General features: G+C 45.1%; 1 protein-coding gene across 3 annotated transcripts in view; it reads right to left on the reverse strand.

Moving 5' to 3' along the window:
- Nucleotides 1–26,486, reverse strand: part of epha4b (eph receptor A4b) — a 72,110-nt gene that overhangs the window by 37,781 nt on the left and 7,843 nt on the right. For all 3 annotated transcript variants that reach the window (XM_037457827.2, XM_037457826.2, XM_037457825.2), the window contains exons 2-6: nucleotides 21,329–21,393; nucleotides 16,030–16,230; nucleotides 14,734–14,841; nucleotides 13,929–14,280; nucleotides 71–226 (exon numbers count right to left, since the gene is read on the reverse strand). In XM_037457827.2, the coding sequence (XP_037313724.1) occupies nucleotides 71–226; nucleotides 13,929–14,280; nucleotides 14,734–14,841; nucleotides 16,030–16,230; nucleotides 21,329–21,393 (882 nt within the window). The remainder of the gene's footprint in view (nucleotides 1–70; nucleotides 227–13,928; nucleotides 14,281–14,733; nucleotides 14,842–16,029; nucleotides 16,231–21,328; nucleotides 21,394–26,486) is intronic.

Consider the following 26,486-nt stretch of genomic DNA (forward strand, 5'->3'; position numbering starts at 1 on the left):
ATGTGAATAGAATCAGCTTCCTGCGCACAATGTGTACGCTACGTGTACCGTTTTTTTTTTCATCACTCACGTGTGCAGGCCATGGAGCGTGGGTCCGTCTCAGCCCGATAGAAACCTCTCTCGCAAACGCACTCGAAGGCCTGTTCCTGTGGGGACGAGCTGTGAGGAGGACATTTGGTGCAGTAGGCGTCCGTGGCTGAAGCTTTGTAGGTACCAGGTCTGCACGCTGCAGTGACCAAGACAGAGAAACACAGGGTCAGGGGGTGCACTGCCATTTTCCATTTCTCATGCACCATTGAAGTCCTCAATCTTTCAAACACAAGAACTTGAATCAAAAGAACAAATTACTCCCAAGCAAGTAGGCCCGAGGCCAGGAAAAACTTCTCTGCACACTAGAAAGGGTCACAAAACCAAGAAATATCAGGAGGATCGTTGCACTAGGGAACAGGAAACACGCAAAACAACAGACCAACCGATAATGAGACAAAAGGCCCAGATGGCTTGAATACAGTGGGAAGGTGCAGGTGATTGGACTCAGGAGGGAACAATTAGGGACGAGGCAGACTTACACGAGGGAGGGAAAACACACCAGGGGAGAAAGTGAAGGTAACCCCGAGACATGAGAGGCCAAGTGATGTAGACAAATTATTAAACAAAATGTACTTTCATTTTCATTTTTCTCAATTTTCAAATCTCAACTCTCAAGTACAAAAACACCAAATGGAACAAGAGTTATGCTATAGCGACGACTACATATACATATACTGACAGGTCATAAGAGGTGCCGTGCAGCACCCTTGGAAAAGAAAATGAAAAGAAAAGTTTGATTTGATATCTTGTGACATTAGGTCGACGTGAGATCCTTTCACATCGGGCTGAAGGTCCGTATAAGCACGGGGCTTTACAGTACAATAACACAGTGCAACAGCACAGCAACTGTCATCCCTGTTATATAAGCTTTAGATCTTCAGGCAACCCGGGGAAACACAAATACACAGCCGCAGTCCCAGCAATAGTAACAATAACGTAATATTATTATTGCTACGGCTGTTTCAGTGGCTGCATATTAGTCATTATGTGGAGTCATAAAACTGTGGAGGGAAAACCTGCCTCAACAGGAGCAGTGCGATGGAATGGATCTGGGCCTTGAATGATTTCCCTTTTGGTAATCTAAATATAGATTACACATGTATTTATTTATACATTCATGGGCCTGGTATTCGCATCCTCACGAGTCCCCTTCTGCGACGGTGGTAAATAGTATTATGGTGCACAAAACCCTGTGTGAGAAAAATGAGCGCGTCGCAAATGCAATTCCATAGAAGGCGTGTGCATCCATACGTCTACGTGTGTGTGTGTGTGAATAGGATGGATCAATGATACGGCAGAATCCGCCAGGTGTTGATTGCATGTTCGTGTGCTGAGTGCTTGTGTGCGAGACGGTGTTAAGTATGCGGCGTGATTGTGTGTGCTCGTAGCTGATTGCTTGTCGGTGAAGGTCATGGATTTAATCAAGCCGCACGTCACTCGTCCCAGAACGGTTGTAAATTACAACACACGCTCACACACAATCACAGGTACACAAGTTCTACAAAAGTGGCCTAAAAGTAGTGTGTTTCATCACTGTGGAGGTAAGTTCTTCCACCTGGACATTGTGCTTGCTTGCATGCATGCAGACAGTATTTTTAGGCAAATCATTCATCATAGGGGAGCAAAGTCCACTAGCACAACCCCCAAAAGACCTGAAAGAACACTGGAAATAAAGTGTGTGTGTGTGTGTGTGTGTGTGTGTTTGTTGGGGTGTGTATGTGCGAAAGAGAGAAAGAAAGTAAGGAATGTAAAGGGAATGATAATTCTCAAAGGGTTTCTGCTCTCTTTCCTCCCTCCTGTCAGCTTACAAGGTAACGGGTGTCTATGTGCGGTGCTAGTGCCTGTGTGTGTGTGTGTGTGCGTGTGTGTGCATGTTCCTGTTGGCTGGGCTCTAGGAGTAGGGTGAAAAAAGCAGCTTTTCTCCGGGGGGTTTCATCCGGAGGGTCCTGGCTGTGGGCGCTGGACAGCCACGGAGGCCCCAAAGGACCCGAGCACCAGAGGAGGGACGGGGTGCCCCACGCCAGCCGCCAGAGCAAAACCTTTCTGCAAGAAGGACAACTTGGCTTCGGAAGCTTCCAGAGGAGCTTCCATCTCCTTCCTTCTGTTTTCGGCTTTGCTTCACCAGCTTAGTTTCACTCTTTTTATAAATCTCTCTCTATGTGTCTCTGTCTCAAAGTCCCCCTTTCCCCCCACTCCCCCTTTTCTCTCAAGCTTTTCCCTGTGCGTGCCCGATGGGAAATGTGTTACTTGACTGATTAATGATTTACAATAGATATGAAAAAGGGACGAGGAGGAAGTGATACTGTGCTCTCATAACCACATACTCACACACACAAAACGGACACAGAAGCGCAAAAAAAAAAGTTTGGTAACAAAAACTATGCAGAACTATCTGCAAACTGCACATTTGCATAATCTTCAAGTAACAGTTGACGATGCTGTACAGTATATAGTGTGTCTGTGTGTGTGTGTGTGTGTGTGTGTGTGTGTGTGTTTGTGTTTAGTTTCAAGACAAAAAGTGGCCTCAGATCCAGTGTCTTATTAAAAATTCATCCAGTCACCAGAGAGACTCTGTGTATTTATGCCAATCGATAGCTCTTAGATATGATATAGTACAGCCACTCAGGACCCACCCTCAGTCACTACGCACTGATTGAGAAGGGAACAGCCCAACAGCCTCAGCTCAATACGAGCTGAGTTTTCCCTTTAACCCATTCTATTCTGTTTCTATTCTCTCTCTTTGTGCATGTAATCGTTACACAATGCTAGAATAAGGTGCATGTGCTGCTCGTGTGAATCACACAGCAGCTACTAACCGCACCGGTTAGAGTGGAGGAAACGTATTGACTTGGTGTTGTGGCCTGCACGGAAACACAAAGCCACTATCTTGTAGGAAAAGTCATTCCATTCTAATGACATTCAAGCAGGCAACTCTGTATGTATGCAAAATCACATCAGCTGCACTTTTTTGAAACAAACACTGGCTGAGCGGAGCTGGAAATCACGTCCTCCGCTCCACTTCCCCGTCGAACGTTTCTACTTTAATTGCTCCGCTCTCTTGATTTCTGTCGCACTTCGGTCGAGTCAAACATTGGCGCTTTGCCGGCGTTTCCATAAAGGGCGGACGGAGCAGAAACCTGGGGGGTAGAGTGTGTGTGTGTGTGTGTTCTTTCAAGGGGAATTCATAGTCAGCAGTTCATCTCCTGTGGGCCAGTGTAAGGCTTGCTGGCCCACGGGAGATGAACTCCATAATGGTCACCATAGCAACAGGCTTTCTAGATGGAACCCTTCTAGAAGCCTCGAGTGCCGCGGCTCTCGGGGCACAGATCCTCCTCTGTGTGTGTGTGTGTGTGCGTGCTCGTGTGTGTGTGTGTAGGCTACCCGGGCGTTAGTGCAGGCCAGCTACTTAAAAATTGATACGTCAACAGGCAGTGGAGAAATGTGACGAGATTGAATCTGACATTGTTTGCTGCCACTGGAGTCACGTCTGTACGTGTGTGTTAGGTGCTCATGTGTACATTCCTGTGTAACATAAGTGCGGTCAAGTTGTCATGTTTTTGGTCCTAAACAAACTCAAACAAAAGTTAAAAAATACCTCTGCACCTTTAAAATGTTGAAAAAAAAAACCCTAAGCATTCAGGTTGAAGAAACCATTAAAAGCTTAACGGTACTCAATAAAAAGTGTGTCTGTGTGTGTTTTTGTGTGTGGTATGTTGGTTTGTTTAAGTGAGTGTGGTAATGAGGAGGGTTGTGTGGAATAGAGATGTCGGCCTCCTGCTGTCAACCTCTAATCCCTAATCAGAGTTTATAACCACCGTTAACACCATAATATTCCCCCTAAGTAATAATCCTATGAACCACACACACACACACACGCCTTGTGCAATTCTCTCATCTCCCGTTTTGAAAAAACATCTTTCTTTCCTTCTCTCAGTCCAATCAGAGTATTTCTCATCATAATATTGACATTGAATCACGTGCATGAACAATCGCACTCAAATGCATTGAAGCATTTCATCACCTTTACCTTTTGTCTTTGTTTTATTTTCTTTATCACCACCAAATGAAATGTAGTGGGTTAATTTCATACACATTGCCCAAAGTAAGTCAGGGATTCTAAAAGGAATCTGACTGAATTACTGAAAACACAATCCACAAAACAACAAACAAAATACGCACACATAGACATTAAATGTTGTGTTTGGCACTAAGAGACATCATAGCAGTTTGAAAATGAGAGCTCAAAAGCTGAAAGCCATACAAATGACTTTTTCCTATTTTAGAAGATCTTGATAAAATACATATTAAATGTGACACATTCATTTAGTCTAGTCTAATCTAAAAAGGACCTTACATATAAGCATAAGAAATGAACATACCCTGGACGCTGCTTAATTGCTGTGCCAGTTTAACCCAATTATCAAGTTGTGTAGAAACTGATCATTTGTCAGCTGTAAACATAATTCGCATTAAAATAAAACGCAACATGTTTATGTGAATCTATAAGTTTAAACAGACTAATGTTCAGAATGAAAGGCCAACTACTGCGGACAAATCTGCACCTTAGGGCTTTTTCACGAGTGAGCCCAGTATTTGAAACTAAATATCGTTATGTTTGACCATGCCTTATTTCCCCATTGTATCACTGACAGGAAGAACAAAGGTTCCGTTAAAGAAAAGCATTTATAAGGGGTGCACAGGTGTCTAGAAAAGAGACTTTAACTGCAAAATGAGAGTAAATTATGTCACAAAATTAATCAAATTCAGACAGCCTTGTGATAAATCAACACATAGGACCAAGCCATACTAGACGATTCATGATCCAATACATTTATTTTTAAAGGTAGGGTTACTCTAAGTCACCCCTGTGGTACATGTGGATTTAAATGGCTAGATATTTGAATTGGCTGAGAGGAAAGTGTGTGTGTGTGTGTGTGTGTGTGTGTGTGTGTGGTGACGGGAAATGATCAACCGGTAGACGCACACACTCGTTCTTTTGTCCACTTGAGTGTAGTACGAGTGGGACTACTCAACCGTAAGGACACCTATTTACCTCGATTACACAACACGGCTGTCACCAAAAGTACTGAGTTGAATAGCAGTAGCATAAGACATGAGCCATGTCCACACAGAGGACATGGGCCTCTCTGAGACACACTTCAGGACAGACCCTTACTGTGTTTCTAGCATCTTGTGACTTCTCCGACAACCCCCCCCCTCCCACACACACACACACACACACACACACACACACACACACACACACACACACACGGTCAGACCAGTACATGAAGCACATGAGTACACTCGGGCTTCCTTCTGATCTACTGTCTGTCCTCTGGACACAGGCCAATTACTGAGAGCAACCAAGGGGAACTACGAGATGAAGCGCTCCCTCTTCCTCATTCTGTGCATCACTGTCTTCCTGCTGCATCCATCTCCCTGTTTGTCCTCTTCTCTGTTTATTTCTACCCTCTGTCTCGGGCTTTCTCTTTCTGTTTTCTGGCACTGGCAAGTTTATTCTCTCTGTTTGGGTATGCATGCATGTATCTATACGTGTGTATGTGTGTGTGTGTGTGTGCCTGTGTGTGGGTATAGTCTGTCTTTGTGTGTCTTATTTCCCAATGGGCTGTCTGTCATACGTTGACCCTGACCTTCTCCAGAGCTCCTGCACAAATATTTACTCTCTCGCTGACAGGCACACACACACACACACACACACACACACACACACACACACACACGTACGTACACAAGCCCTTCCAAAAACATTCTAAGGGAAAGAGAGAGAGCTCAATTTCAGTTCAATTAAAGCAAACACAGATCTACACACACACACACACTTGTAGAGTGGTAACCCCAGCTGATGGCTCACTAATTTTTGAGCAGGGGTGATTATCCTGCAGTGTAAAAACAGATTAAATAGATACCAGGTGTGTTTCTGTGTGAATGGGATCATGGACGAGGGAGAGAGAGCAAGAAAGAGCCAGAGAGAGAGAGAGAGAGAGAGAGAGGGAGCATGACAAGTCTATAGTGCGAGTCTATAGGGAGTTTGGAGCACGGCCTGAATAACTTATTTTTCTGTCTGTTTTGCTATGAAGAAGCCAGTAAAACAGTAAAAAAAATACACCCGCAGGACTACCAAAGCTTGAAATGCATTGATTTAGACCGTCACTATAACCCGGCACACATGTAGCTTAAACGCCTTCACTAAAAGAAAAACAACCTAGAGAGCTTTAACACACATCTTATCGCCGCAGATCCGCACACAGACGCACACTACGGGAGTCTACATGGGTCCGCCCCGTGACCGGGAATATGTGTGTGTGTGTGTGTGTGTGTGTAGCAAGAGCTCGGCACCTCCATTTTCAGTTCATCACTCTCAATAATTCATCCTCTGAGGCGGTGAAGGAGAGAGGAGCCCCGTGACTTTTTCTCTCTCATGCAGATGTTCCTATCAAGTAGGGGGGGGCGGCGTATTCTAGTTGTTTGTTATCCGCGGGTGGGCTCCGGGTGACACTCTCAGCACAGCGACGACACAATCTGAAGCTCTTTTATCCCCTCAGGCGGCAGGAGATTACAGAGTTCATCGTCGCCACAAAAGCCCAGGAAATGCCCAGAAGGAGACCACTTCATAACACTGGATCGCTGCTTGAGCTCCGCGGCGACCTCCAGTAAGACGGAAACGGCAAAAAGGCCGAACTCAAAGCCTCAAAACCAATGAGTGACGCCACGGTGACTTCCTCCACTTCTCATGAACAGTCTATGAATGCTGAGTGTAATCTCTCACCTCCGGGTGTTATCTTAACGGTATGACGGAAGCACCGCATTCATAACAGCGCCCGCCTCACCCACCTCCTTAAGACAACACGGTCCGCTCGGCATCCTGCAGGAAGGGTGTCACACACTGGCAAAATTCATGTTGCGTGTACCTTTAGTGCTCTCATTTACACAATCTGCACAGTACACGACAGCATGAGTTTTTCATCTGGAAAATAAATATTGACAAAAGAAGGAGGTCTAGGGGCAGATCTGGTTCATGAAGCAGCCTTAAAAGTTAATGGCCTCGATGGCCTTTGGACATAGCGCTGGATGAAGCATGGTGGCAATTTGAGAGCGAAGATGGGGCCATATTTACTTTAGGCTTCATTTGAAAATGATCAGAGCTGAGGTGAGGTGTTTGCCTGACGTGTGTTACTCAGATACTATGTTAGTGATGTAGGAGCAGAAGACTCTAGTTTGCAGGTGTACTCATACTAAGCCCATGCCCGCAGCCACCTTTAATACTGCAGCAGCTGTGCTAAATTGACGTATTAAAAAAGATGGGATGCATCAGCGGGTCCTGAGTAACGGCTCTTTGTTCCGGCCACACTGCTGAAAAAGTCTGAAAAAGGCTGTTTGAATTTCCTGAATAGTTCGTCTTGGCTGTAAAATAATGATGCAGCTGCATCCAAAAGCAGCTCCACATCTGTACTTTGTGTTTGGAGCAATAGCGCCTGTGCTACCCGGAGTCCAATCAGTCTGACTCAGGGCCGGTCGCACATCTGGAAGCCATCCACGGACTAGAAAGACAGCGAGGGAGGGAGTAAGGGGAATGGGTCAATGGCTGTCTTCCTGTTCCCGTGTTTCCTGTTTAGCAGCCCCCGCTGGCTGCCTGCATGCTACCTCTGCTTTCTGTCGCACACGCGAGCACCTTTCTCGAAAAAGCCTTTGGACGGTGACCGGAGCAGACTCAACAGTGATTCAACGCTACAGATATCTCCAAATGATGAACTTTCCCATGAGTGCACACATGTTTATCCCCAACTGGAACTCAACAGCTAATGGAACGCATCCAATTAATGGCAAATGCACCCAACGGAGGGGAACGCTCTCCCGTCTACACCTCTCTCTCTCTCTCTCTCTCTCTCTCTCTCTCCGCCCGTAGGGAATAGTGCTATATAAGGACGTGAGGGGCTGAAACCCACGTTGCCCACGTTTCTCAGTCCTTGGCCTGCTTTTCCTCCTTTTCTCCAGGGCTTTGTACACAGACTTCAACGCACAGCACCCAACAAAAACCAAGAGTTTTACGACTTCCCGTCGCCGCGCGGAAGCCACCTTGATTTCCCCGGGTGTCGTTGTGACTAACGCTCCGGCGGCTCAAATCCGTCCTGGTATTAAGGTGGCTTTGGAAACGCGGCTCATGTCTGGCAAGAGATCCGCCATGGCGAAAGAGGAACTGTGCTGGGAGGAACTGTGTGAAAAGACATTATCTGGGTCAGTGATGTGTGGGTCCGTAGACCGGGGGGGGGGGGACTATGGTGTGTAGAGGATATAGCGAGCGCCTAAGCCTTTGTGATTTTGTCATTTATTCAAATACAAAAGAAAGGAGATGAGAAAGAGGGATGGGGGGGGGGGGTTAGGAGGGACATGTGGGAGAGAAGAGATAAAGGCGAAATGTGGTAAAAGCTGGCTGTCTTTATTCAAATACACGAAGCGAGGGGAAGGCTGACCAACGAACAGTTGGTGGACACAGACTCCTGACTGGCCTTTACTTGGCTCAAATATCAATTTGTCCTTTAAGAACATCTGGTTGGTAATAACACCCAGCTGCCTGACACTTCAACGGCTTAATGCGCACACATGCACCGCGTACACACATTGTTTGCACGGTATTCACACAAAAATCGCTTGACCTGCTGTCTAAATCCTTCTGTTAGCCCTCTACTGCCATCCTACCAACACCGTTTTGCTCTCAAGCTCCCTGAGCTGCCACCAAGAGCAGAGAGCAAAGCAGTGAGTGTGTGGGCATGTGTGTGTTTAAACATGCATGGAAGAGGGAGCACTTGACCTTCAAAAGTCTGTATGTGATCATCATTAAAGTGCTCCCTTTACCAAACGCCTTGACTCCACACACACACACACACACACACACAAGAGATCAGGCTCTGTTTTGGAAAGACAATGAAGAAAGGCAGATTCCCTACTGAGCTTTAAACACACGCACACACACACACACACACACACACACACACACACCTATAGCCTTGTGTAAGTGAGTTCAATCTCTTTCACAGGTGAAAAGATTAGGCTTCTCCTACATCTGTTTCATGCTCAACCTTTCATTATGAACAGAGACTGTAATCCTCTTATGAGATATAAAATATAAAATACATTGTGTATACACTGTATATATATACATACATATTCGTGGAAAATGACATTCTGCAGGACTTAGTTATCCCTCCCAAAAGGGATGATGTCATAGCTGTGGTCAAATAGGGTTCAGAGTGCTAAACTGCTCAGTGCTGCCTTTGCCTCGAACGAATAGCTGAGCATTGTCACAATGTGTTTATTCATCCAGCTGACACTTGATGATGAAGCCTCTCTTGCAGGAACCTACAGGATGCATTTGGAAAGCATAGATTTGAGTTTGTTATTTGTTATCCCAAACCTGCCAACACTGCTGTGGGGCCAAGAAATATTCTTATTAACTCTGCGTTACACTACATTGATTTTTGCACAGGTTGGTTGGTAAGATGTGTTGATTGGTGAGCCTTAGAGGAGTAGTATAAGTGTACTCAGCTACCTTTGGATAGAGCAGGGATAGCCATTTCCTTTTGGCCTTTATGCGAAACCCAAGGGCATCAAACGTATTTTACTAGTGTTGCGTCAATATCAGATTTTTTCTTACTTCTAAAAAACATTCCTGACTCAAAGCTCGAGGTCAAAGACTGCACTCTTGTCCTTTTCTACACAATTCTCCTCCAGCACATGCTTGCTTCAGCACACTAAACCATTTTATTATCCTTCTATTAAGCATAATAGATAGAAATACATTTCTCTGTGATCTTTAACTTTTTGCGTAAAGTTCCTCTTGCTTCATTTTGGCAGCGTGAAACCAAAGTATATGAACAAGAAGGAAAGAAGGAGACCATGAGACAGGAACAGCCCGCGGACAGACGCGTCATGTTGACCTATATTACTTTTGCCCGCTAAGAAAGCGAGAGAGAGAGAGAGAGAGAGATAGAGATAGAGAGAGAGAGAGAGAGAGAGAGCGAGAGAGAGAGGGAGAGGATGAGAGCAAGATAACTTGTGTCCAGGTGACAGGTGTCTGTCCTTCTCCTCTGCATCTCCTCCACCTCTCAGGCATCTGAGGCAGTAATTGGTGCTGTCAGACACACAGAGGAGGACGGGACACACACACTCAAACAAACGTCTGGTCACAGCTGCACACACACACACACACACACACACTCCTGCCCTTCAGCATGTTCCTCTAGGGCTTAAGGCAGGAGAGGTTCGAGAGGAGAATTCACAACATTCCTTACCAGCTGTGAGACAGAGAGACAGCAGGAGAGGGCAAAGGAGTAAGAAGTGGAAAAGGAGGAGGGGGGTAGAGGAAACAGAGAGACAGAACAGAAGCAGAATGCACAAGAGGCTGAGACGTGGAGAGAAAGGAAAGCAAGAGAGGGAACGAAGCGGGGGGGGGGCTCGGTATGGGGTGGACGAGGGCGACCAACTGCATGTGGCAGAGAGGAGGGCAGAGAGAGTGAGAGAGAGAGAGAGAGAGACAGGGAGAGAGATATTATGCAACTCCAGCGGGGACAAAGCCGATGAGTGTGACATCATGTGATGGAGCAGCAGAGCCGAAAAAACCTCAAAAGTGAAAAAAGTGACAAGGGAATTCAGCCAAGTATTTAATATGCTTAGTATTTAAACTGCACCATTAAATGTAGGGATAGGACTAAGGAGGCTTGATATTTTCCTGATGAAAAGACCAAGTTTTTACTAAAATTCGTTGTCTGTGAAGCAAAAGGCTTTTAAGGCTGCGTCTTCTTGTATTTGTTTGTGTCTGTATAGTAGAGCTGAGCATGTGAAGATGATTAGAATTCATTCTGCATCGTTTATATGTATAGGGGGAAACTATTTTCAACCGCATTACGAGATAAAGCAAATTTTCTGGTTTCTGTTGCTGACAAATGAATAAAAGGAATATTGAAGTGAAGCTACAAAGAATGAGTGTTGATTTTACTCCTCCTTTAGATGTAATAAGTACAAAATTATTTATTTCAGGAAATGTCCTAGGAAATTAAAATAAATTGCTCATCAAAATATATCTCAATTACTAACCCCTTGAGCAAAAGGAAGCTATATATTGTATGAAGAACTAACTGAAGAATGAACCAAAGTGTTTTTGATTGATTTTGGATGATCAAAAAAAGGAACTAATCATCAACCAATCAACTTCATCACAACTGCTTGCTAACCATATTTCCCATGGATCCTATTATTACACATGTCATAGTCATGTACTGGCTGTTCGTACTGGCGGAGCAGAACAATTCACCAGATTTAACTGATACATGTTAATCATGTGTCCAACATTAACAGGGTGAATGGATACACACACATTCAGACACGCGTTGCTCCTAATTTCAGGAAATAGGAAGCAAGCATTGTGTGAGAAAATAGAAAAAGACAAAGATGAACCCGTGATCTCTAAATGTTTAATGAGTGAAGACAGAGGAGATGAGGACTGTAAGGAGGAGGAGGAAGACAGAAAGAAAAATGGTGAGGTGAAAAAGGAAGACAGTATCACAAAGGCTGGTTAAGGAGAAAAATGGGGGGCTCGGGCCCATTATAGAAACAGATACCAGAGCAAGGTTAGAAAATAGCCGAGAGGGAGGGAGAGAGGCAGAGATTGAGGGAAAAAAAGCTGTAATTGGAGGTGTCTGGTGTTTGTCTAACACAGAGAGGGAAGTAATGATTCCATTAGCGCCTCACGCCGAGAGGAGGAGAGACGGGGACACAGAGAGACACACAGAGAGAGAGAGAGAGAGAGAGAGAGAGAGAGAATGGGAGTGTCTCACAGTGACAAAAAGCCGAGACTAGAGAGACCAAAACAATACATAACAAGCAAGATTCACATAGAACATTTTTACAATAAAACAATGAGCGTAAAAGCTGCCGAATGGTAAAGAGACCAAAAAAAAAAACGTACACAAAATGAACAAGAAAAATGCAATGCAAGTCGTCCATTAAGCAGGCCTGTTCACCTGCACGGGGACGGTAATTACCAGTGGCCCTGCGGCCCTTTCCCCGGCGCTCACAGCCTCCTCTCTTTGTGTGGCGTGGAAATGAGAGCGGCTGATTTAAATGCATTAGCCGAGTGTGTTTTCCCCTATGGGCGACCTACAGGCAGACCGTGTCGGGGCGGCCACCTTTTGTTTGGAGCGGCTGCGCAGCGCCGAGAGGACTTTCAAAGCGCGGCCCTCATTCTCTCAGGGACGCATTAGAGCGCAGTGCGCCCGGGTTGTCGTACCCTCCGTGTCCTCTCATGTCTTTGTTAAGAAGCGGGCTGATTACAGATGCAGTTACGTTGGGGCGGCTGAGTGAACTCGGGCTTTTTGTGAGTAGAACAGCATTGATGCCATTTTGATGAAAGAAATCTGGTTTTCAAGATGTTCTGGTGTCATTATCTGACAGGCTGCAACAACAAATACAAGATGTGAGAAGCACACGTGGAACAGAACATTCTCCAGCAGTAACAGGAGGAAATTTCATCGCTCTGCAAACCCTGGCCGAGATTCCACAAAAAAAACAAAAAAAAACGTGTTTCAGTAGGTGGATTAGACATCTCTACCGTGGCGAGGTTTCAATTCATCATGAAGGAATTCCAATCTGTTGGGAAATGATTTTTCATTGTTTTCCACACAATTACTACACAAAAAAAGCCTTAAAATGAACTTTAATGAAAGGCGTGGCTCACTCTCTCCAGTGTTGCGGACACCTGTTTGGCCTCCACTAACACGCACGCACGCACACACACACACACACACACCGGCTTGTTAAACACGCTCCCCTCGCTCTGTTTATTCTCCGCGGATTGATAAGATTGGAAAGCAGACTGACGAGGTCGTGGAGTTTTTTACCGAGGTCAACCGCCCTTCTGCGCCGGGCTGACTTTCAGTGAAATACTTGAAATCCCCCCCGTCCAATAACCACGTGTCATTCTTACGAGACAGACACACGGCTAAGCGTTTCGCGATTGAGATGCAGCCAATCTGTGCACATCACCAGTCTGAAGGCAGCGGAGCGCAGCTTCTGTTCCCGCTCGCTCGTCTCTGAGGGCCAACCGCTGAGCTTCCTCTCGTCTGCTCCTCCAAAACAACTCAAATTGTACTACGTGCCCAATTCTCCAAGTTTGCAGTGACGAATATCTATGATTCCATTTTCTTTTTGGGAGAGGAAGCAAACCCTCGGGGACAAGTGGCGGCGCGAGTCTAATGCAGCTCGTGCACTCAAATGCGCGCATGCTGACGCACACATACTGCACAATGTCATCCAGGGACTCTTTTCCTTCTCTAGAACTCACACACGCACACACACACACACACACACACAGAAAATAAGACATTCAGCCCCTGACAGACACACACAAGAGATGCCCGAAAACGACTTCTACAGAAACGTGTTCTCTGCAGGAACTGTCTTCACGCGTTGGAAGCTGTGGAGAAGTGGACTGGGGGCACTGACTTCCACGCATACGTACATGCACACAAACACAAGCAAAAGAATCCCAAAAGTTTTCTGCACATACTTGGTCGGTGAAGACACGAGGGCACGCACATACTTTTAATTATGGTTGACACATTCCACATCACCGTCTCAGAGAGCAGAATGGATATGATTGCTGCGGTTAGTTTAAATTGGGCCACCTTTGGATGCTGTTGGGGAATCTCACTCGTCAACTCTAATCAAGTGGCTTTCATATCATGAAGCCTTTATGCAGAGATACGTGCACAAATACATCCCACTCCCTCGTCCCTCGGACCCCCCCCCCCCGCCCAACTCACGCTGGCAGCCGTCCTTGTTCTCTTCGAAGCCCGGTTTGCACACACACCTCCCGATGGGAACCAGCCAGCCTCCATCTGCACTGCAGTACATCTTTGGAGCCTCAAACTCCTCCGAGGCGTTCACGCACACACCGTGGACCTCCACCAGCGCCGTGTCTCCGCCCGTTATCGTGTCGGGGAACTGGGCGAGGTTAAGCACCGTGAGGGGACACTTCTTGTAGAATACCCGCACTGAGACCAGAGCGATGCATGCGCCGAGGTCCTGGAAGGCCAGGTAGAAACCCTTCTTGCTCAGGTTGCTGATGTCGCGCACCTCCGTATTCAGCTTCATGACGCGGTCTCCAACGTCCACCTGAGGAAGACGAATAGTTAAAATGTGTTGCCTCATTTTAATGGGAAAATTCAAAGAAAGAAAAAATATCCATGCAGGAGTAAGAATTGGATTTGGGCATAATGCTGCTGCCTGTCACTAAGTGTGTAAAAAGGAATAATTATAACCTCAATTTGGCAAGCAAAAGATTAGTGTCTGTGGAATATGTTCAATATCTCATTTTGAGAGAGAAGGTTTGCCACAATCAGCTTAATGCTAAAGTCAGAGTGGAAAACATACAGATGCAAACACTTGGATCCATTTTTGACACACGTTTCTTTTGATTTTAAAGAAAAAGGAGAGTATATCAAGTTTTATGGAAAATAATTTAATTTAAAATGCCTACTTTATGTTGTCAATGTGTACAAAATGCATGCCTGATCTTGTAAGAGCTTGTGTGTGTGTGTGTGTGTGTGTGTGTGTGTGACTCCATACCTGTGTAAAACTCTCATCTGCAGCAATTGTGTCAATCTTCACATACTGGCTTTCCTTGATGAACCACAAGTTGGCATTGTTGGACTCATAGTAGTACATGTTGAACGTCTGCAAGGGAAACATGCGTCACCTTACAAACCGAACATAACAGACAAGCAACACGCAGAAAAAGCAAGTCCCTGCAGTGTGACATTTTAACAAGGCTCCCATAGTTCAGTAGCTTTTCTGCTGCTTCTCTCTCTCAAATCTCAGTCCATCTGTCTCGATGGCCAGTCAGCAACACTGTCTGTACAGTGCAGCTCTGCACCATCTCATTTTATCTACACAACTCATTCTGGAGATGTAATGAGGGTGAAGAGGGCAGACAAAGTGGGGAGAAGTGAATACAGAGAAGCAGTGATATTAGGCCGATATTAAAGAACGGGGGACAGTTTTAAAATAATATTCTCAGTTCAAATATAGGAAGAGCCTCGAAAGAAGCCTCTGGAGAATAATCTCTTTCGTTTAACAGCTAATCTCCCATGTGATTGTTTCCCTCCTTTTGTCTGTTATCTTATATCTATTCACAAGCCACAAATGGGAATATCCTAGTAATGTTGGATGGAATAATGTGCAAAATGAGCATTCATACCATATTTCATACCAAGTAATTCAAGTAAAGACAATTACGACTCCCTTTTGACTGGACTTATCCATACAGTATCCAAAACGCAATACCTTTTTCTTTAATACAAATTGATTTAATATAATACATCCCTGCCTGCTTCTCTAGTTGAATGATCTTTTGCTCTCTCCATGTCTATATTTTCTTCTGCAGTAAAAAAAAAAAGCAAAAAAAAAAAAACGCTCATGTAAAATTGTATCTGATGAAATATATATGGATTTAATTAAAAATGCAGTGTTATTGAAGTTAATTTGCTCATTTATTTGATGCCCACTAGCTATGCCCACTAAACAAGTCGATTGTGTGTGGTGAAAGCTAAATCTTTTCAAATGAGCTAAAGCATATAAGAAATGCAGGAGTATAACTCAAGTCAGAGAACACAATTTAGAACTCTAGACTCCAAACAATGTTCCAAATCAAACATTGTCCCATGCTAAAAATCTCCAAAACAGAAATTACACAAATTACACAGCGCCCATGGAGCTCGTCCAAATGCAATATCAATTGCAGCTCTAATGCACGAAAAAGGACTCAAACCCACACATTGACATTTGATATCTCTAATTGTGTGTTCAAAAGCTTGCGCGTGCATCGTCCTGAGTGCTGGTTTGTGTGTATGAAGGGCTGCAGACCTCCTTGCAGGTCCCAGGGACTCCGGGCAGGCTGTTACAGTCCCGCAGGGTGAACTTGATCTCAATGTGGACGCGCTGCGCTCCCTCTCTGCTGATGTGACGCGTCCTCAGCCAGTTGTTCTGGTTGGCCTCCATGACGTTACACACCTGGTAGGTCCTCATCGGGGTGTTCCTCTCATCCATCACACTGATCTCCTCCCACTGAGGATGAGGAAGAGCAGATTTATTTAACAAGACATGTCTGATTGGAGCAAAAGAAATTGGATGCAAGAAGAATGAAGGAAGAAGCTAACAAAATAATGAAGAGAGATTTGAGTAAATGTGATTAAAATAATAGGGAGAAGTCAGAGCCAGATGACACGAGGGACGAAGGAAATGAGAGTTCCAAAAAGGAGAGGTGACTCCTTGAGGAGTGTTTGAGTTGACGAGGAAATCCCCTCAACTCAAACACACATTTCAAATCAATGTGGGGGGGGGTGATGCTCTGCAGCACGGGGGCTCGCCCGTGAGATCGTCTGATTTCATCGCCGCTCAATAGACAAAGGAGATCCTCCCTGAAATGATTGCTTTATGGGAAACTGGGCACAGGTTCAGTGAAGTGTGGTTTGGATGCAAACGGAGGCTGAGCCTGCGTGCTCCGCTCTCATGTCTGACTGAACATGAGTGATGACCTGTGTCAAGATCACTGAAGCACTGTCTTTGTCCGTGCTGCACGTGTGCATAGGGTGAGCGTGTTTATCTAAAGCAAATGCGTGATTTAGCGTTTGAGAGGCAAGGGGTATTTGTGTGCACGTGTGTGTGTGTGTGTGTGTGTGTGTGTGTGTGTGTGTGTGTGTGTGTGTGTGTGTGTGTGTGTGTGTGTGTGTGAGAGAGAGAGCAAGAGGAAGCGAGAGGGAGTAGGTAAGACAGAGCTACTTTGTCTCCCGTCATCTGCTGCCATCTGTTTCCACTTCTGACTAAGGCAGTAATTGAGAACACTTCTCGCATGAGCAGGAAAACATTTCTATCTACACAACACACACACACACACACACACAAAGAGAAAGAACATTTATATTCCTTGAAGAAAGAATAAATGTGGTTTCAGTGACTAAAGATATCTGATCAATTCAAGGGCAAGCTAATTGAATTTTCTTGGACCCCCTACACACAAAACACAAGGACACTCACACACACACACACACACACACACACAACCTGGATGAGTCCTAGTTTGTGGTAAGGGGTAAGAGGACCACCGCCTTTGTTCTGAGCTCCCGTCATCTTTTTAAAGCCACAGCTGTAAACTCCAAAGTGATGAGCGCCTTGCACATAGTCCGACCGCGTAGACATGCAGCGCCCTGCGAACGCACACAACATACATACACACACATTGTGCCGACTGCATTCTATCGACTTCAAACGATCAAACGGGAAAACCTTCAGACAAGTAGAATCAAAGCTACGGCTGGAATCTTGAGATTAATCAAATGCGACGTGCCAACAACGCGGCATTTTCACCTGAGCCCCGAGCGCTAAAACAGATCCACATAAAAAGCACACACAGGCTCGGGTAAAACGTCTACTGTGGATGCATTGGAGCTCAAACCAAACCATGGCTCCCTTGATCCTGACCCAACAGTACTTCAACTGCAGAAACAGAGCGGGGGAAGGAATGTGAGAAGTAGACGAGTAGGAGGAGGTAAGAAAATTTGTTTATACTGCTGCTGTCAGCCCGGCTGAAATGTCAACAGCAGCCAGCTTTTAAGATTGCATATAAAGAAAGGACGTATCACTGGAGTCTTTCTCGACATTAGGCACACACAACAACTGAGAGCCCCGCTATTCAATTAAAAGAACAAAACCCAAGACGGAGGAAGAAAGAAAGAGGGAGGAATGAATTTTCCTGGTAATTTACAGGCGCGCCTGGCAGCTAAATGGACCCATCTGTGCAGAACTGAGACCAGTCGGACATCACAGGACGGTCACACACACACCCACACACCCACACACACAAAGCTGAGTCCCCAGGGAGTGGTGATTAAAGCATTTATGGGAATAGTCATTGAGGGATAAAGAGAGCTTTATGATGTCTTTGTTTATTTCTTTCTAGGCAGAGTTTGGAGTGGCTGGATTACTGCCATTTCCTGTCGAGCGACTTATTTCCCTAGTTGGCGAGTCTGTTCATTGTCACATTTGCCTGGCGTAAAGCACAGGTGTGTTTGGGAACATGAAAACAACCTGCTCCCCCCCCCCCTCGATTTACTAACAATACACAAGCCACCTGAGAGAGAAATCCAGCAAAAACACAACTTCAAAACAGTTTGATTAGGCTGAAGAGTTTAAGCTCCCATTCTTTCCCACTCCAAACACACACACACACACACACACACACACACATCAAGTGTTGGTTCAGCCTGAACAGTAATTAACATTCAGAAGGGAACCCTCAATCACCTTCGCCAATCAGCACACAGCCCTCTTGATTGCTTTGAAGTGAAGCAGAGACGTCGGATCGGGGTTTAAGTTCAACCATTCACCAGCTTAACATAATATGCCTCCTTCTGCAATCATCTGATGGCTACACCTACGAGGACGTAATTGGCCCCCAAACTTTGCAACAAGCTCTGGCTTAGTCAGGAGGAGGGGGGGGGGGATCAGATGGGAGGGAAAAGCAGAGATATAAGAGGAAGAAAGGGTAAGGAATGAGGGGAGGGGGGGGGGGTGAAGGAGCCTCTGGGGGAGTAGAGATGCTGTGGGGCCCCTCCATCCTCAAACATCATTAAGACGTATCTGTTTTGTGTCGCTCACAAGGAACGCCCCCTGCCCCGGTGACAGAAGTGGGTCGCTCCGCGCCGTCTCCGGCACATCCGCCGCGGCACGGCTCGGATTAAGCTTGACCCCCAGGGGTCAAGTGTGGTTTTGGACTAATTCAGGAAGACAGCGGTCTCAGGTTGGTGGGAATCGCCTCTCGCTGAGACCAATCTCCAGGTTTAAAGAACAAAGGTCAACTAGATAATCCCCCTGTTATGAAACACAAGACCTTCTCACAGCCATGGAAGCCTTCTACCCTCAGTCTGTCACTCTCATATCACTCACTGCCCTTTCTCTTCTCCATTTAAAGAACGTAAATCATTACTTCACCGAATCCTACACTGCTTTTCATGATATATGCCAGCATGTACTATCAATTTCCTGGATTGTTTTCTATCAATTTGACATGCATTGCAAAATGATTTTTGTCCAATGCAAGTAGAAGTTCTCTTTGGCCCAACTCCATGTTGCAGTGATAATCTCGTGATGCTTTTTTTCACCACAGGTTGGGATAGTTTTGCCATGCAGAGACATTTAAAGCCGTGGCCTATTGCAAATGTGTCCTCAGGAACCGCAGCAGGAGCTTGTCATCCAACAGCTCACCTTTTCTGCCGATACCTCGCAGTATTTAAAACTGCTCCGTTCATCATGTGGCACAGAGCAAGGTTCTGTATGATATTGCATTCATCTACCAAATTATGCTACATGACATTTGGGTTGTTTGAACACTAAATGCAACGTTGCATTTAATGGACCTGAATGCAGGCATCCTAAACATTCTGCTTTGAGCAACAGAGTACGGCAACACACACAGAGCTACTCACCGCAATACCACAGTGGGTTTGTTTATTCATGGTTACAATATCAGGGGGGGCGCCTTTGGCACAGAATGTGTCCATATCTTGATGCCTAGACCTTTTTCTGCAGACTAACTCAGCAATGCATGTGACTATCCTCTAAAGGACACAGGGGAAATGTTTGCATCTTTTGTGCGTCTACACTGGATTAAAAGTCAGGCCGGATTTCGCGCAGAAACGGATGACGACCTAACTTGACCTCGCTCAAAGATCAAGAGCTTCAAATACAGCAGACAAAGCCTTCCGGGCTCTTTAAGAGAAACAAGATTCTTTAACTGAAAACAAGATTGCGCTTCATGGCAGTTATAGCTAATGGAAGAAAACTGCGTGGCTATTTAAAGACGCAGACGCAGGCAATCTGGCCTTTCGCGAGTGCCTTTTAAGTTGCTGTGGCTTCAAAATGAGAGAGTGGGATCATGTTCATCAAGGGCCATGGAGAAAAATATGTAAAACCCATGACGCCAAAGTGTTTACCCAATTTAATAAACCTCTTGTGCTGACCCCAAAGAAAAGACACCGTGAAAACACTTTTGATTTTACAATGATTGGGTCGTATGAAGGATCTATTTGTAGTATTTATGTGAGAGATGAGTTGTGCCCACTAAGCCTGTTTCCTCTCCGTTTCTATACACATTCGGGGAGGAGGTGTCTGATCCCCACTATGTTGACGGCTCATAAAATAAGATCTACAGGATGGAGTTTATTATATATATATCTTACTTTCCAGCCAATGCATTTCTTTCAGGACAAACTAGAAACATATGTGATTTTCCGGGGCCAAACTGAACCTTATTTTCCCAGAAAAAAATGGTTTACTCTTTGGATTTAAGATTTAGATTCAATCTTTTGGCCAGAGATGGTTCCGTAAGGACCCCTGTGAAAACTGAATAATACAGACAAACATCCAAAATAAGGCCAACCGATCAGAGCGTCGGAGCAAAGTGGACTCGAAAGCCTTGATTGCTGGAGAAAGCAGCCTTGCACAGCTCTGCTCACTTCAGCCGCCTCTCACAACCATGAAACCGCGTGTGTGGCGTCCGCCGATTCAACACACCGACACTGAACAGTGGAGAGGAAATAGAATCAATTCAACACCTCCTGCACTCGGGCGACATACTCTTATTTCTTTATTCTAGGCGCTCGCACTCTCTCCCCTCTCCTCTCACTCCTCTCACTCCTCGGTTGTCATGTCTGATGCACGGTGGCGGCACTTTGGTGCCTGTACCTGCAAAAGGCCAGTTACATAACCCCCCCCCACACACACACACACACACACACACACACTCACGCAAATAACAAAAACACGTACACACCGGCTCCTTCTGGCGTCAGAATATTTAACCCTCCACCCCCGTTCCTTGTACTCCACCCCCCCCCCCCCAAAAAAGGCAACCCACAATAAATGGAGGCTGTGGTGCCACAGCGTTTTCAGCACAGCGGAAATAATTTGTAAATTCCCCCTGCAGGCTCCCGATTTAGCACGCAGCGCTGGAGAACCCGGTGCTCTCTAAAGCACACGCTCCTGGTTGGGAGCCCCTGTTCCTACCCTGACAAAAAAAAACAAGCTGCTAGATGTGATCAGATTTTCCGTCTGGGTGCCAGCCATGTCATGAAGGAAGAGAAGGTGGTTTTAGGTTTCACATACTCACCCCTTCGTTAGGGTAAGCCTCCCAGCCCAGGTCAGCCAGGGCGGACATGGAGTCCAGCAGCGTAACTGCAAGAAAAGAAGGGGAACATGTAAACAAAAGCTGTACCGTTTTATTCCTCAGTCCCCACTTCTTTCAAATAATATAATAATGTTTCTACAAACAGTAAAGAAACCTGATTTTATACGGGGGGGGGGGCTTGCATTGAAGGAGAGAAGGAGACTCTGGTCCATTTGTATGCAAAGTGGTTCATGCCACTCAAACCAAACCTGCAGAATAAATATCTACGTTTCTGAACATCTGTGTTCTCGGTTCTAAAGTCCCATTTCTCATTCAACCTTCGCTTGTTTGAAACATTTAGATACTGTTAATGTTGTGTGACTGGCGGAAGGATGCAGGAAGGTGAGAACGAAAAGAGAAGAGAGGAAGGTGGCAGATTGACCGGCGTTACACTCAAGTAAGCAAGGTTCTCCACCTTTGTGTGTGTGTGTGTGTACGTCTTGTTGTGGCTAAGGTTCAGTCAGGTCCTCATCGGGCCTTCTACACCGCTGACCATCAATATTTAACCAGTATCCATCTGCAGAGACGGCTGCTTTTCTCTTTATTCTCTCTCTCAATCCAACACATTGTGATTTTCAGCTCATCGTCCCTCTCTCAGAATCTTTGAACCTGTGCTTTTGAATCCACGGATCCAAGAGAAGACGTGTGAGTTGCTGACCTGACGCAATCTAAACTGACGCCATCACTCAAAAGCACTTTCATTGATTTGTCAAAACTATTAAAAATTCAAAAGAATACGGCATCGGCCTGCCTGAAAATCAGTCCAATCACCTTATTGATGACAATTGCCTGTTGATTCTGCCTGTAGGTACAACAAAGGGACCGTAACGTCCTCTTTTCCCCTCTTTCTCTTCCTCCCGGCAGCCGTGCTGTTCATCAGCCCTGACTGGATGCGAGCCGTTCCTCCTCCGCTCAGCCCACCCAGCAGGGAGGCACGTCATGCCGTATTAGTGAGAGTCCACGTGCGTCTGTGCGCGCATGCGATGCGGCGCACACAGCGGCGTCTGCGTGCGAAACCGGCGACGTAGAAAGCAGCGAGCGTGGGAGAGAGAGAGAGAGAGAGACAGCGCCCAGGTGAGAGGAGGAGAGGGAGATGGATTAAATGAGAGGGACGAGGAGGAGAGGTGCTGAGCAGCTAAAGGTCAGCAGCAGCCCATGTGTGTGTTCAGAGAGGCTGCTTTCCTCACTTCAAGGCCATTTGAGTGGCTCACAGAAATGAGATATGTTAGTGTAATGATATGTGACATCAGGATGCAAGCGAGAGGCCCAGAGAGATGCATCCGCATGGTCTCACGCTTAGAGGTGAAAGCTTTACCCATCAACAAAGAATTTAGCAAAAATATTGTGTTTTGCATCCAGCCAGTTACACAAACGTTATTCTCTGTGACCCCCTGACCGCCACATATACCTGCGTGTGTTTCACAGGTAACCGAGAGCAACCCTGGCACTCAACGTGCAAAAAACATCCTGATATTTTTCCAGTTGAATACAGAATTGTGTCAATGTTCCGATTACAAAGAAATCTGAGCCTTTCCTACGGAATAAATTGCGCCTAGTGAGATGGTCCTTCTGTGGAAGAACGTGTGAGGTAAAGATGTGAATGTTCATCTCTCACTGACACGTTGTAGCGTTTTTCACTCCAAATCGCTGCCTTCATGGCGTTCAGACTGTTCTCAGACCCTGTTTGTAGCTGTTACTACAATAATAAATAAGTATAACACATTGAGAACAGGTTGGTGTGTAGGTTTGTACTTCTAAAACAGTCATTTTGAGATTAATTATGACTTCTCACTGTAAATGTTGATATTTGTGACTGATATTACAAATATATACATATATAAGAGGCTCACTATTTAGCCTGTTTTTTCACACCTGGACCAGTAAACTCTGCCGTGTCTCCTCTATTCCTCCTGCTTCCCGGTTTAGAGACCCGCATTAACTTTGACAGTCTGTTAAAACACTTTTTCTCTATTCCCCATTCCTTTCTCTTCAAGTGTATGTAGTTTATTCCATAAAGCATTAGTATAAGTGCAAACATTACAATTGCCTTGTTTCATTGCAAAAGACGTAATATGGTTCTGGTTCTTTTAAGGGCATAGCTCAATGAATATATGCTTTAACCATATAGACAATAGGAAGGGATAAACAGCTATAAGACTTGTTAAGCCTTGTTTGTTTAGTCTATACACAATAGAAATGTAAAAAGACCATATGGTTATACTGTAGATTACATATCTTCTGGTTAGATCCATACTTTAATCAGTGGTAGAGAAAGCAAATACTTAAAATTATTCTTTTAGCTGTAACACAACAAAATGCGAACACTTTATGATAAAGATCATTATTGTTTTGGAGAAATGGATTTTTGGGACGTAACTAAGACAATAAAATCCAGAGGTAGGACTTATATGCTTTTTTTTCTGTCTGGAGTCACCGATCATGCTGAAAGTTAAAGTCTGCTGTGTGCACATTTTCAGCCCACTGGGAAAAAACACACGCACATAAACCTACAAATCGACACTTTTCTCCTCACACCTCCTGTCAATACCACTTATCACTATAATCAATGACTGGATTCATCAATTATGTATAAGCTGAGGCTTCCTGTCTGCTGACACAGCGCATGTGTGTGTGTGTGTGTGTCTTTGTGTGTCAAAGATGAGGAGAAAACTAAGAAATTATGGAAATATGTATTTTATGTACAAAAACAAAGCCACACCTCTCATCGATCTTTGCATCCATCTCTAAATGCTCCCACTCTGTCTCCCTTTCCCTCCACTCGATCTCAAGGGAACGGGCTAAATTGTGTTTGTGTGTGTGTTTGTGCGTGTGTGTGGGGGGGTGTGTGTGTGAAATATAAGCCTTGGGCAGGTCTGCTTTGGCTCAGAATTTAAAAAAACAGCTCATCAGTCCGTCACTCTGGTCCGGCTAATATTCGATCTAATGACCAGTACTTATCTCTCGCGCACACACACGCACACACACACACACACACACACAATTTCTCTGTTGGCGGCAAAACACAACTCATCATAGCAACGAGGGGGGTGGGGTAACTTCCAAATCTGAGCCTTTGACCCAATGATAACAAAAATATATCAACTAAAACATCTTATCGTAACCGTTCTATCAGAACAAAAAACATTTCCCCCAAAACAACTTCACTCAGGGACACACACACACACACACACATCTAGCTATATATATATATATATATTTACGGATCCATGCACATGTGATCTGATTGCTGTGAGAGTAGGTGATTAGAGAGACATGCTGTCTTATTGATTTTCAGAACCAAACTGTGAGGGTAACATTCTGGGAGTGAAAGATGAGGAGGAAGAGGTGGAGGAGGAGGGTGTGAACTTGTAAAATCCTGTACAAAGGATGAAAAACATTTTCTATCTCTATATCTTGATGACCTCATCTCCTTCTGCATCTGACTATTCTTCTTCTCACTCCTGTTTCCTCTCTCTCTCTCTCTCTCTCTCTCTCTCTCTCTCTCTCATTCTTGCTTCTCCTGTGTTTGCTTATGTCTCTCTGCCACTCTCTCTCCACCACCTCAGCTGGGCTGCAACAAGCTGTGATCCACCTGCCAAGAATCAAACGGCGCTGCCAACAGCCAGACGGGCGCACAAAGAGACCAGGATGCTTACACAAACACACAAACACAAACACACACACACACACACACACACACAGAAACTCACACAAAACTGAGTCACATAGAGAAATGCTGGTGAATAAGACCCGCCAACGACTCGGTATAGAGTACTATGTGTGACTACATAATGAGCCCATAAGACATTACATTGGTAGGAGGGGGGGGGGGGGCTTGCTGACACGACATTCAACATGCTGATACTACATGTAAGCCTCCTTGTTGTTGTTCACCCAGGTTTCATGTCCCCATACGTCTCAAAAGTTATTCTGCGGCAAGAAAATGCCGACAGCTGCAGTCTGCTGTAATGAAGAGGCTCGTGCCCCCGAAAATCTTTCAGCTTTTAGAAAGAGAAGTGAAGAGGAAACACAAATAGGATGCTGCTCAGTACAAATAATCTATTTATGCTACTGTACCTTAGGGGGGGGTCTTGGATTTGTCTGATTATCTGATTAAATATTGCTAGAATTTTTTTTTATTTTTAACTTCCTTTATCCTGTGAATTGATGTTTTCAGGATCTGTTTTCAGCCCATTTCAGAGATATTTGTGAAAAATATACAAATCAGCTATACTTCCCTTCAAGGTGTGCAGTGTGATGCCCATACGTTACGTATATATGTCTGTCATTATCAATCAAATCCTTTTAATATTCTGTTCTTTTGCTGCATGTTCAAGCCGATCAATAAGACGCTCGCCTGAATCCCAAACATGTCGCTATTCTCAGCAGCACTTTATCTCAGCCTGATGGAAAACTACTGTATAGCTGCTGTTGCCTTTTTCTATCAGTGAAACAAACAAGACAAAACCTAGTCATTGTTAAGCTTTCAGTGTGCTAGTAGCTTGTTTGTGTTTACTTTGGATAGAGTCAGGAGAGCTGTTTCTTTGTCTCTGTGTACAATAAATGTAACATGTCATATAGTCATATGTGTCAATAGTATCGCAGAAAGTTACTGCAGCTTGCTCTGTGTGCTGAGATAACGTACTGCACTTAAACACGCCCCGATGCAATGAATAAAACACTTGCAACTGCACAGAAGTAGACACAGTTGCAGCCATTATTTCAGTATCAGTGCCGCCATACACACACACACACACACACACACAGACCTCCCCCTGCTTCCACTCTGCTGAGGGTGCAGTTCAACAATTGAGAGTGTTGTCAGGGCAACAAACTGGCCAACAGAGAGCGGGATGAAGGAGTGGGAAGAGGGGAGATCTGAACTTTAGGGACAAACTGGCGCCGTATCAAGAAGCTACGATTTCATCCTCTCACCACTTATCCACCCACCACCAGAGGCTCATCGGTCATTTCTCTCTTTTTTTTTTAACTTACTTCCTTCATATCATTCCAATCCTTATCGCCAGTGTCTTTTGCTTTCCAGTGTTTGGTTGAATTTCATTTCTCTCTGACGCTTTCCCCATGAAGACATAAAGTGGTT

The sequence above is a fragment of the Pungitius pungitius genome, chromosome 15 (assembly GCF_949316345.1).
Source record: "Pungitius pungitius chromosome 15, fPunPun2.1, whole genome shotgun sequence".
In the NCBI taxonomy this organism is placed as follows: domain Eukaryota; kingdom Metazoa; phylum Chordata; class Actinopteri; order Perciformes; family Gasterosteidae; genus Pungitius; species Pungitius pungitius.